The 13,615-nt window shown below is 41.5% G+C and overlaps 1 protein-coding gene across 2 annotated transcripts in view; it reads right to left on the reverse strand.

Annotated features, from left to right (window-relative positions):
• Positions 1–8,016: 8,016 nt before the first annotated feature.
• dclre1b (DNA cross-link repair 1B) overlaps positions 8,017–13,615 on the reverse strand; it is a 31,914-nt gene continuing 26,315 nt past the window's right edge. For both annotated transcript variants that reach the window (XM_080209893.1, XM_080209894.1), the window contains one exon: positions 8,017–9,445. In XM_080209893.1, the coding sequence (XP_080066019.1) occupies positions 8,253–9,445 (1,193 nt within the window). In that variant the 3' untranslated portion in view covers positions 8,017–8,252. The remainder of the gene's footprint in view (positions 9,446–13,615) is intronic.

A 13,615-nucleotide genomic window follows, 5' to 3' on the forward strand; every position in this document is an offset into this window, starting at 1 on the left:
CGGCACAACATTGAGGACGGAGGGCCTGTACTGCACTGTACTATGTTCTTCTGGGTTTTTCTCCACAGCCAAAAACGTGCAGGTTATGTGGATTGGCCAAGCTAAATTGGCCAAGCTAAATTGGCCCTTAGTATCAGGGTGACTAGCTAGGGTAAATGCATGAGATTATGGGGATAGGCCCTGAGTGGGATTGTGGTCAGTGCATACTTGATGGACTGAATGGCCTTCTGCTGCACTGCAGGGATTCCATGATTCTTGAAGGTAGCTACAATTGTTGCATTCCTGAAGTTGGTGAGGGATGGAATGAGTACATGGAGTCATGATGGGATGAAGAGCCCATGAGCATTGAAGATCTCAGCTGGAAAGCGTTGAAGCCACAGGATTTTCTGTTTTTTACGTTTATTTGTTGCAGCTCTCCATAGAAGGTGCTTCATTCATGGATTTTACAACAGTATAAGCTACTACTGTGGATTCACGGTTTAGGAGTTGCTGGCAACATTCTTCCCAGTGTTGATGGATAGCATTGTCATCCTTCAAGAGAGACACCATCCTCTCCTCCACCAGAGAAAACTGAAGGATAGAGACACTGGCCTCCTCCTGCCCTCAAGTGCAGTTCTTCCTCTCAGGTAAAAGGTAGCTCACAGCAGCAAAAGCTGCAGCAGCTTCAACTCCCAGAAACTGCTCCTTTCAGTTCACAACAACAATTGTTAACAGGTGAAACACAAGTACCAAATTTCTTCTAGGTTAAAACAATTAAACTTAATCAAACAAACATAAGTGATAAAGCATGGAGGGTGGCCCTTTAAAAAAAAAGGGTTAAATGGGTCATTGGTACACTCTAGTCCCTGCAGTGCCTAGTGAGCATGAAAAGACTTGATGGTGCCTGTGGAGACTACATGCTCCCTTCCAGGGACACCCTGCTACGAAGATAGCCGCAGCAGAGGGACAACCAGCCAGGTCGGATGAACCCCTGGGTTGTCTGCCGCTTGGATCTCTTTATTATACTTTTGGCCAGGCCTAGGAACAGGTTCATGAGGAGATCCTTGTCCTACCACACCCTTCTCTGCACCAGGTGATCAGGAGTACAGACCTCAGGTGCAAACAAAACATTAAAGATTTTTCAAATAACTGAAAAGGGAATGCAGCCTAAAGCATGCAACATAGACATAGTCCATGACTCCACGATATTGCAAAAAGGGCAGGTAGCTTGGGAGCCCGTGAATCAGTGAAATTTACAGTTGAATGGGACTGCTGTATGCATTACCTTCCATCTCAGGTCCCCAACGTATTGGGGGAAGATCCCTCCATAGAGGGGCCTCCACTCAGGACCACCACCACAGGACAGCAACAGGACACACCAAGACATTCCAGGCAGCAGGTGAGGACACGTTGATGGAAGATATGTAGCCCATATATGAAATCTCTGCATGCATGCAAAGGGCACAGAGGGCATTTCTATGAGGTGGCTCAAGCTGTGGGGAAGCGGTCTGGACTTGGGGCCAATGTGAAATTCTATCCGAACAGGAGTATGTTCAGATAGGGATTCCACCACACAGTTGTGAAGCCTGGAGAGTGAGAGAGATGTCAGGTTAGAGCATGACCTTGAAGTCATGGATGGCATGTTGCAAGCTCAATGGCTGGGCATGCCAGCACCTGACCACTCTCCCTAAGTGGGAAATTCAGAACCTCAGCAGCAACCCAGTGCAGTCTTTTGTTCCAGAAGAACAAATTAACATAATTTGTTAAAGCTGATCGCTCCCTGGATGTTTGTGCCAAAAATCAGGGGGAGGTGTCAAAGTGACAAGCAGTATGGAGAACCGATGGGGATTTAATAACTCTTAGAAGACAGCATTCAGTAATCCAGTCCTGTGATTCAGGTGAGAGATGACCATGGACTCCAGCTCTTGCCAATTCACCAACCAGGACTCCTCAGCCAGGCAAAAGTGGACTCCCAAATAGAGGAAGCTAGTCCTGCTCCAGGTGAAAATTCTGAGCTCCTCTGGGAGTGGGTCCATCTACCACATACCGCTCAGGAGCTTAGACCACTTGGCCCAGTTGGTCCCCATAAATCTAACTGCCTGTCAAAATGCTTGACTACCATTAGGAATATCAATTTGCAAAGGAATATCTAATTCAGCGCTCCATTGGCAGTTGCCATAGACCAGTAAGTAGCACTCGATAAAACCATTTAGTTATAATGTAAATGTTTTGAAGAAACTACACCCCCAAAACTTAACACACATCAAAATGTGGTCAAAAAGTCAAAACTGCCTTTTCACCTTGCATAATGCACGCCTAGATCTTTACAATGCTGTGGTTGATGTGACCTGTTATTGACAAAACTAATGAACCCGATAATAAAGAGACTAATTCCAAATTAGCAGACTTGTATCTATAAAGAAACATAAAATACCATATCTTTACTTATTTTGTTTTAGTCAAGATTCTTTCACACTCAACTGTTTTATTTTATGCCTCCTTTTCGTTAAGGAAAGAAAAATTCCTGATGAAATGCACTATTGAAATGTCAATGTGGCTGTGCCTAAACCAGAATGAAGCATTTAAAAAAAAATTCTTGCTTACCCTGTAATCAAATACAGTAATAAAGTAATTATGTTAATTTTAAATCTGAATACCCAGTATGCAGTATTAAGGCCATTACCTAAAGGGTCCCTAAAATCTCTGGATAGTCAAGCAGCCGGCTCCTACCTGCTCACTGAGTATACACAAGATACAGCAAGAAAACAGCAAGGCATGCTGCAGCCTCTAAAGTGAAGGAGATAAGACTTGCTGAAAACAATGTTGACAGAACATGGACAGAATGGACATTTGATATCGATGAGGCAAACATTAAACTCTAGCTTGTCCTTTGAGATAACAAAGTCTCAATGTAAGTGTGCTAATTGGGCAGTCAGAGCAAAACAGACCTCCTAACAGTCCAATGGATCAAAGGGTGGGAAATCATTAATCCATTTCTGATCCAGCATGAAGTAGTATTGTTTTATAAATACCACAGATAGTTTAGAAGATGACATCCTGAGATACTGACATCACTGAGGCGGTTGGCAAAGATGAAGGTGATGTCTACGACGATGAGAGTGTTGATGAGGCAATAGAGGAGCTGCATAAACTATTTGAACAGTAATTCAGAAATAGCATTGCAAAAATTTTAGATATGGAAATAAATGCAAAAGTGAAAAATTTGAAGACTTACCTGTAGCTTCTTGATCATTTTTCAAAAGGCTGCCAAAAACCCCATTTTGATTTGTCACCATTATAATACTCACAAAATTCCAGATTAAGTGTTTAAGACAAAAAGTGTTACATTCAGGAAATTTCAGTAATTAGTTTTTTGCTGTCACAACATAATATTTAATAATTTATCAGGATAGCTCAGTTTAATGTAGCAAATTTTTAAACCTGACTGCATCATTTAGCAAAATAGATACCAGTAGAGAGTAAGGGAAATAATTAGAAAGCAAGTCAGATTAATCAGTGTTTGCATTACCAGCCTCTAGAAGTTCATGGTCGGGATTCTCTGATTCTGTTGTACACATCACCACCGCTGCCAGTGAGAATGAAGAATTTGGCACTCAGCCAAAACTCCATTCACTGCAGTAGGACCAGAGAATCTCAGCTGCAGGCGAGGTTGGAGATTTCTCTGGCCCATAGCTAAAAACCCAGAGGTAGGATAGCTATTTCCAGTGATGCATCACTTTACTTTGCTGCGGCTCAACAAGGATCTAGGTATGGAAAATCCATGTTTAAAAAATAAAATAAAATTTGGGTGGCACGGTAGCACAGTGGATAGCACTGCTGCTTCACAGCTCCAGGGGCCTGGGTTCGATTCCTGGCTTGGGTCACTGTCTGTGTGGAGTTTGCACATTCTCCTTGTGTCTGCGTGAGTTTCCTCCAGGTGCTCCGGTTTCCTCCCACAGTGCAAAGATGTGCGAGTTAGGTTGATTGGCCATACTAAATTGATGCATAGGTTAGAGGATTAATGAGTAAAATATGTATGGATGTGGGGGTAGGGCCTGGGTGGGATTGTGGTTGGTCCAGACTCAATGGGTCAAATGGCCTCTTTCTGTACTGTAGGATTCTATGAGGTACCTTTCCGTGTTAACAAATTGTCTCTAAATTAGTCGTCTCTCAATCTGGTTATGGTTCCTTTATTGTGGAGTCCAATAGGCGTAGACAAAGGTCATAGGTACAAGAGGGCACTCACAAATGTTAAGATGGCAGTGCGGGCTCATTGGGCCGAAGGACCTGTTTCCCGTGCTGTGTTGTTCTTTGTTAAATCCATTCATGATCTATCAAACCCCCACTAGCTACCCGTTTAGAACAATAGATAGTATATTGGTATTCAGATTTTACCAGTTACTGCTATCTCATCCTGATTTGTTTTAATTTTATAATAGGGCTCAGTTCTCGCTCTGATGACATTTCTCTAATTCAGTGGTTCCCACTCTTTTCAGCAAAACAGCACATATCAATGACAAACATTTCAATGGGACACCCACTTTTTTCCAGCTGAATTGATTGCTCATAAGTATCCCACAAGGTTGTAGCGAGCTGACAGTGGCCAATCACATACAAGGGGTGGGGCTCCCAGGTGTCCTGTCTCCATAGAGATGGAATGTTACATTTTTATTGGGTCCTGTGTAGATACTTGCCATTTCAGGCTGTTCAAAAAGAAAGGTTTGGAAAGGTGATGACACAACCAGCAAAAAATTTTGAATTTTATTTATTTTTAAAATGGCCATCTTAAATTAAGAATAATTGAATCAAACAATTAGATTGATGTCATCACAGATTAATCTTGAGCACTTGTTATTTCTGATACATCTTCATTTGGATGACATGGAAATAATCAGAGAAAAAATGCATTTTTAAAACGATGCATTACTGTAATCTCTGATCCAAAATAAGAGGAGATCATTAGTCTTTTGTGTTCACTGCCAACGTATTTGGCTCTGCCGACCCGGAGACATACATGTTTTAGATTCCATAGTTTAAAAATAGCTGTGACCTTCATTTAAAAACCAGAACAGTCCACAATGTAATATAGACCAAATGGCAATAAATGCTATTTAAAAATGTCTCAGAACAAAATTTTTTCACGTTGCCCTGGTAAAAGAAGAAATAATTGTAGCTTCCTACAATATATTCAAACAAGCTAAAAATCAAATCCGATTGGCGAATGTACAATAATATTCATTACCGTTGCATCCTGCACCAATATAAATCAGTGCAGGTTGAGCCAGGGATATCAGTTGGGAGGTGCTTTCTTTCTCTCCCTCCCTGCAGGTGGTGATAGAAGGGGTTAATTTAGTCATTAAGTGTGTCAACATCAGAAGCTAACAGCCAAGTAATGAAATGAGGGCAATGGAGTGCACGCTTAACCAATCACGCCGGGATTGGTTTCAACACGATAGCCAGTTAAGTACATAAACTGGAGCCCAGTAACCCTCCCCTCTCCAGAATGAATTAATGCAGACATCACTACAATATGCTGTCCACATGGACATAACACAAGCACTTCTAGCACTCATTTTCTATTAATTAGGAATTAACATTGCAGAGGCAGCATTTCAATCCGTGAGTTCACACTAAATGGTATCTCTTTATAACAGGATTTGATGACTTAATGCTGATTTTACAAGGGAGTGCTGGTTTTAATTTATTGAAAATGTCCCCACTTTCTGCTGACCATTACTTTCCTTTTCTTATTAAGCAAACAAAAGGATGGCAATTTACCTGCATTACAAATCAACATTTCTTTTTCTGGAACATTAAACGTTCTCTTGGAATGCAAAGGTTGGTAATGTTGCAGAACTTTAGTGCTAATGGAATCTTTAAACCATAAGCATCAATTCTAGACTACAAATAAAGCATTGCCTCGTCAAACTCTGGTCTGAGTACGGTCCTAGAGTACTCTGTAATTTTCTGCAGTAACATGGCAATCACAATGCGATCATCTATTTAAAAAGGCAAGCCAACACCGTTAGCTCACATTCCTGCTCTCAATTTTCCAACAGTCTGAACTTTTCCTATGTAACCGAGTATTTTCAGATGAATCTTTTAATGCCAAATGGACTGAATGGGTACATCTTTCAAAAATAATCTTAAATTAATTCAGGGCTCAGTCTGTTCCACAGCCGTGACATGCACACATGCTTCTCGCAGCACACCAGTTGAGAAAAACCACTGCCCTAATAAACTTTTAATCTTTTATTTCCCTTTGCTATAGCATCTTGTTTACTTCAGGAAATTAAGATAACTTACAGTAGGGCTCCTCACTCTATAAAAGAATCAGATATTGAACAAATATAGTGAAGTTTTTGTTTACACTTGAAGGCAATCTACCAGACTAGCCTCGTTTTAAGCACCCTGACCAGCATAGTGAAACAAAATAGTCGTAGGTTTATATCATATAGCAGCTTTCTCCAATGTTCAAACAGTTTATATATTAGTGTCACAAGTAGGCTGCAATGAAGTTACTGCGAAAATCTCCTGTTGGCCACATTGCAGCACCTGTTTGGGTATACTGAGGAAGAATTCAGCATGTGCAACGAGGCAAAAATCCAAGGCCTTTTTAAAAGTACAAGAAGTTTTATCAATTACAAACAAGAAAAAAACAGTCCTGATATTGTATGTACCTTAATAGCTCAAAATACTGTTCCAAACAAACAAACCTTATACACACCCTTCCCAGGTTTAGCACAGAAAATAAGAATGTTCACGGAATGCTGGATTTTCTAGCTCTGCAACACCAGTGAATTAGTCCTTTGGATGGAGAATTGAAATTCTGACGTTCCAGCCCTGTAGCTCCCAGCACATCTCAAGATAGAGATCGAGCCACTGCTTGCCTCCACTAGCAAACTACCAACAGCAACATTTTCACTCCAACTTCTGCTTCCAACTAGCCAGCAGAATTTCTAATAGTAGAGAATACTGCTTTTCAGTATTTTTATATCCTTAAGCCAAGGTCTACTTAAATGGTAAGAGGAAAGTATAGTCCTAGTCAAGTTAGTCATGGAGGTGAAGGGCAATGATAAACTGCACCAACAAAATCACATTTTGCTGCTCAGAGATGAAGAATCCACTTTGATAATCAGGAATCGTTACTCATACAAAATTTATCAATTTGGAAGTGCTGAGCTTTTCTGCATTTGTTGAGCATTTCAGAAATTTTACCCAGTTATAGGTACACTGCTACTGGCCACCACAAACAATTGGAAGTACCTGGAATTGTGAACAAGCATCATGGACAATTGGGAGACTAAGTAAATGTCCTTTTGCAAAGGACCAATTTGCACAGATTGTTAAAACAGTACATATTTAGATCATATTGTGACACTACTATACTTTTAAGTGGATTTTTAATCATGTTCGCTGCAGTTTGTAAGCAATTCTTTCTTTTGTTAATAGCACGGTGACATCTGCAATAATAAAAGTGGCATCTTTTATTATTGGTAGAGTCATATAATAGCGTTTACTTTTAATCTGGGCCTAATGCGATGTTCTGGAGTTTGAATTGTTTGAGGGGGTGGGGGGGAGGGGAAGGAAGGAAGGGAATGATTGTCAAATCAGGAGGGAAGAGTTATTTTCTTTCAGTTTTGGCTGCTAGCTAGTTAAAAGCTGTTGAACTCTAGATTGAAGAACAGTATTTGTGTCTCTCTCCCTGGTATTAGAAATTCTATTGGCTGATTGGAAGCAGTTTTTTTTTACTTTGCTGGAGTGAAAATGTTGCTGCTGGTGATTTGCTAGTGGAGGCAAGCAGTGGCTCAATCTCTATCTCGAGATGTGCTGGGAGTTGCAGGGTTGGAATGTCAGAATTCCAATACTCCATCCAAAGGACTAATTCATAGCAGATGTTGCAGAGCTAGAAGATCCAGCATCATGCAAACTTTCTTATTTTCTGTGCTAAACCTGGGAAGGGTGTGAATAAGGGGGTTTGTTTGGAACAGTACTTTGAGCTATTGAGGTGTATACAATATTGGACTGTTTTTTGTTCGTAATTGGTATAAGTTCTTGTTAACTTTTGTGTTAACTGTATTTTTAAATAAACTTCATTTGATAAAAAGCTCCCTGGGTGGGTCATTTGAATGTACCTGGAGTGAAATATCTTATGCTTACCCACTCCAAACTTAAGTGCAAAACCTATGATCTAGGCTGACTTCATAAAACATTTAGAAGTTTCTGATCTGGATTATAACACTATTGTCTAAGACAGTCCAATCATGTGTTTTTCACAAATATTTTATTTTGTTCCTCTTCTTAAAATATTGTTCAACAATGGCATCGAAAGATTTCAGACTGGCATAACACCAACTCTGAACCGTTGGTAAACAACTTTCATTAGTTAAACTCAGTTTATGTTTACAAGTCCTGTTAGCAGATGAAATGAAAGCTGACCCAGATTCTTCACGTTTACATTGTCCATTCTCTTGTCCCTCACAAATATCTGGTGATGGACAAGGCACAGTTGCTGTCAATGTGTTTGCATTCATTGCTGGCAGCAGTGATGACTGCTGGATGTTTGGACCACTATCCCTAACTTCTTGCTTTACTAAATGCTGATGTGCAGATTTACCATCTTGGCACCACTTCAGCAATGAAGTCTGCTTTCTCTTTACTGGCACTCCAGACAAAGAAGTCTTTGATTTCTGTTCTATAATGAACGGAACTTTGATTTTGTTCATTCTTTTTACATCAAACGTATCATTATTAATATCAGAACTCTGCCCATCTGTACTCAGGTTGCTGGCTTCACGTTTTGCTGGGAGCTGTATTGGGTTGATACTCGTTTTTGCTTGGAATGGCTTCTCATTAGTGTCAGAATTTAGCCCTTCCACAGCCAGACTATCAGTTCTATTGCTGTCTTGCCGTGTCTTCTCTGGTGACTCAAATACCACACCCTTTGGAATATTCAGAGTTCTTAATTCTAAGTATGGCTGAAGCAGCCTTTTGTTACATTTTGCATTCTTCTGCATGCAACTCTTTACTGTTTCTGGAACTTGGATTTGCTTCAGTTCATCAAATGGACTAAGGTATTGGTAGAAGTACATCTCACATGCCTTACTTTTCACTACAGGAATAATTGTGCAGGGTTTCAGCTTTGCCACAAATTCATGCAACTCCTGAAAAGAAGAGTGATCTGAATAGGGAATCACATGTATATCACTGTGCCTGATCTTTATTCTTCGGCTTGTGGGAATAATAGCAATCGTGGGGCACATCTGATTCCATTTGACCACGTTGAAGTGATTTATCTCATTCTGGTCTACCACTTGGATTCTTCCGGCCCCCATCTCTGAAGTGAAGACGTCACTGAGCCCCAAGAGCTGAAACATCTGAAGTCTCTGAGGACTCACCACAATCCAGGTTTTAAATGCCAGGGCCAGCTCTATTAGTAAGGATTCTTTGCCCAAGTTATACAGACCTGTAATTATAGACAGAACCATCACTCAGGTATAATGTGCTCAAATATTTAAAACCAAAGAGGACAAAAAGGAGAAAGGCAAAAGGTAAAAAGGAAATTGTGCATCTATATGGCATCTGTCACATTGATTGTGAGCATCTTGACAATCAAGTGCTTTTAAGTGCAGTCACTATTGGAATGTACAAAAAAAAAGCCACAAACAGAATTAGATATTCAGATATTGTGCCTGTGGTATAACTCTTCTTGATGCCATGATGCCCATCTGAACATAAATTTAACATCTTATTCAATAGACAGCATGTCTGACAGTGCAGCAACCCTTAAAGTTTCAGACTGGACTGTGAGTTCTAGACTTTGGCTCAAGTCCATTACCTACATATTCAGCAGCAATAGTGCTCTCACAGAATAAAATAAAAATCTCTTTCTGCAATGTCTCACCCTGGAAAAAACTCCCTCCAATCTGAGGTGATTTTTTTCATTTTCCAAGCCAAGGGTTGGATTTTACATGCCCCCACTGGGTGTGTTTTCAGCTGGAGGGCATGTTTGATTTGATTTATTATTGTCGCATGTATCAACATACAGTGAAAAGTATTGTTTCTTGCACACTATGCCAACAAAGCATATGTTCATAGAGAAAAAAAGACAGAACGCAGAATGTAGTGTTACAATCACAGCTAGGGTATAGAGAAAGATCAACTTAATGCAAGGTAAATCCATTCAAAAGTCTGACGGCAGCAGGGAAGAAGCTGTTCTTGAGTCAATCGGTACGTGACCTTAGACTTTTGAATTTTTTTCCTGACAAAAGATGGTGGAAAAGAGAATGTCTGGGGTGTGTGGAGTCCTTAATTATGCCGGATGCTTTGCTGAGGTAGTGGGAAGCGTAGACAGAGTCAATGGATGGGAGGCTGGTTTGCGTGAAGGATTGGACTATATTCACGTTTTGTCGTTCCTTCTAGTCTTGGGCAGAGCAGGAGCCATACCAAGCTGTGATACAACCAGAAAGAATGCTTTTATCGTGCATCTGTAAAAGTTGGTGAGAATCATAGCTGACATGCCACACTTCTTTCGTCTTCTGAGAAAGTAGAGGCGTTGGTGGGCTTTTTTAACTATACTGTTGGTGTGGGGGGGGCGGGGGGGGGGGGAGTGGAGAGCGGCAGCAGGACAGGTTGGTGATGATCTGGACACCTAAAAACTTGAAACTCTAGACCCTTTTTACTTCGTCCTCGTTGATGTAGACAGGGGCACAATCTCCTTTATGCTTCCTGAAGTCAATGACAATCTCTTTTGTTTTGTTGACATTGAGGGAGATTATTATTGCCGCACCAGATTATTGTTGCTGCATGTGAAAATAGGACGGGTGCCTTGTCTGTCATCTTCCCACCTACCCCCAAGCATACCCCATTACATGGTTAGGTAGGCAAGCACCAAAATCAACAACTCACCCACCACGTTTAAAAAAAATTAAAGGTCAATTGTGCTTGTTAACAAGGCAACTGACCCCAATAATACTCTGCCATAGCACAGTGGGCATGGGCAGACAAGCAAGAGTGGGCAGGTCATTTTTTAGAAAAGGGAAGTATGCTGTTCTCAGCTGGTCTGGCCTACTTGTGACTCCAGACCCACAGCAATATGATTGACTCCTAACTGGCCTCAGATGGTTGAGCAAGCTGCTCAGTTGTATCAAACTGCTGCAAAATCAACAAAATGACTAAAATCGGTTGGACTACCTAGCATTGGCTCAGGCGCTGGAAACAGCAAACCCAGCCCTTTCAACTTTGCAAAGTCTTCCTTACTAACATCTAGGAGTTTGTGCCAAAATTGTAAGAGCCATCTCACAGACTAGGCATGAAACAGACTGACTCTTACTCACATAGCAATACCCAAGATACAATATCCAGATACCACCATCAACATTCCTGGATATATTCTGTCCCTCCTGCAGGTCAGAGCCAGCAACGGTGGCAGCTGTGGTATACAGTCGGAAGGGAGTTGCCCTAGAAGTGCTCAACATAGACTTGGGACCCCATGAAGTCTCAAGGCATCAGGTCAAATATTGACAAGGAAAAATGGTACGATTTGTCACGTACCATTCCCCCTCAGCTGGAGAATTAATACTCCTCCACTCGCCTGTAATCTAGGACCACCCACGAACCCAAACCTTGAGTGGGTGTTGTACCGACAGCAAACACTTACCTCTGTTAAAACCACCCAATATTACAAGTCAAATATGGTTCTTCAACAATTCTCTTGAACACAGAATCAACTCAAAATGTTAGCTTTGCTTCTCTTGCCATAGATGCTGCCATACTTAGACTACTTCCAACACTTCGTTCTTATTGTTTTCACTTTTAAAGTCTTGACAACTGATAGCAATGACTTCATTCCATCAGAATAATTCCCGATAAAGAAAAAACTCTGATACTCTTCCACTTTCGGAAGGCAGCAACTGATATTAGGAGATGCTTTGAAGATTCAGAATGCCTTTCAATATCTCACGAGTGGTCAATCCATAGTTAGTGAAAGACAGGGCTGAGTTTTACCAACATGCAGTACGTGGATTGGGAGCCTGGTAAAATCAAAGGGAGCAGGCAGGATCTCCAATGTGGCCCTACCATCAGGACATTTTACTGAAGCAGATAGCCTGCCTCCCAAAGAGGACTTTTAACAGTGCCACTGGCATACTCCTGCCAAATGAGGAGGCCACCAGGAAAATCAAGGGGGGCTCCAGCCGCAGTCAGGGGAGGTTGGCATTTTATGCAATAAAACAAGGATGATGGGCAGGAAAGGTAGTCTTCATAGCTCAATTTCCTCAGAAGGATTTCCTCTCAAGCATTTGGCCCTGTGATTATTTCAAATTTTTCCACTTCCCAGCTATAGGCACCAGTCTCCTGCCTACCTTAGCAAAAATCACTGTCCCTGGTGATACTGCTAGTCTTCTGATTGGGCTAACAGCTTGGGAGGTGGTAGTGTTGTGCCATTATCACTATAATAGTAATCCAGAGACCCAGAGTAATGCTCTAAGGCTCGAATTCAACCATGGAAGATGGCACGGTATTTGAATTCAATAAAAATCTGGAATTAAAAGCCTAACAAAGACCATGAAGCCATTGGTCAATTGTACAAACCCACCTAATGTCCTTAGGGAAGGAAATCTGCTGTCCTCATCTGGTTTGGCCTACATGCGGTTGACTTTAACCGCCCTCCAAAATGGCTGAGCAAGCCACTCATTTGTTTCAAACTGCTACAAAGTCAATAAAAAGGAATGAAATTTGATGGATGACCTACATCAACTGAGGCACTTGAAATCTCAACAGCAAACTCAGCCTTGTTGGCCTTGCAAAGTCCTCCTTACTAACATCTGGAAGTTTGTGCCAAAATTTGGAAAACCGTTTCACAGACAGGGCACATAACAGAATGACATAGTTATGACTCAGTTCTACTCATCCCAGACACCACATCACCACAACGGGTATGCTGACCCACAGGCAGGAAAGACCCAGCAAAGGTGGTGGTGACACAATGGTTATACAGTCGATGTTCTCAAAACCAATTCTGTAGCCCATGAAGTCTCAAGGCATCAGGTCAAACAAGCCTCCTGCTGATCATCATGTCTTGTCCCTCCACAGCTGATGAGTCAGCAGTCCTCCACATTAACACCATATGGAGGAAGCACAAAGGGTGGCAAGGGTGCAGAATGTATGTCTGGCTGTATGATTTCAATGTCCATCGCCAAGAGTGGTTTGGTAGATTGAGCTGGCCACGTTCTAACAGGCATAGCTGTTGCACTGGGTCAGGAGCAGGTGGCGAGGGAGCCAAGAGGGAAGAAATGGACTTCACCTCATGCTCACCAACCTGTTAGCCAAATGCATCTGTCCATGATCACATCTTGGAATAATCACCGTATTGTCCTTGTGGAGATGAAATCCAGTTTGCATAGTGAGGAAACCCTACAATTTTGTGGCACTACCACGGTATTAGTTAAATAGCCTTTGAATAAATCTAACAACTCAAGACTGGGAATCCATGATATGCTGTGGGACATCAACAGGAACAGAACTGTGCTCACCTACAATCTATAACCTCATGGTCTGGCACATCACCAAGCCAGGGATTCAACCCTGATGTAATGAACAGTACAGGAAGACATACCAGGAGTAACACCAGGCATAC

This window comes from Carcharhinus amblyrhynchos, chromosome 22 (genome assembly GCF_965287045.1).
Source record: "Carcharhinus amblyrhynchos chromosome 22, sCarAmb.v2.hapA, whole genome shotgun sequence".
Lineage (NCBI taxonomy): Eukaryota > Metazoa > Chordata > Chondrichthyes > Carcharhiniformes > Carcharhinidae > Carcharhinus > Carcharhinus amblyrhynchos.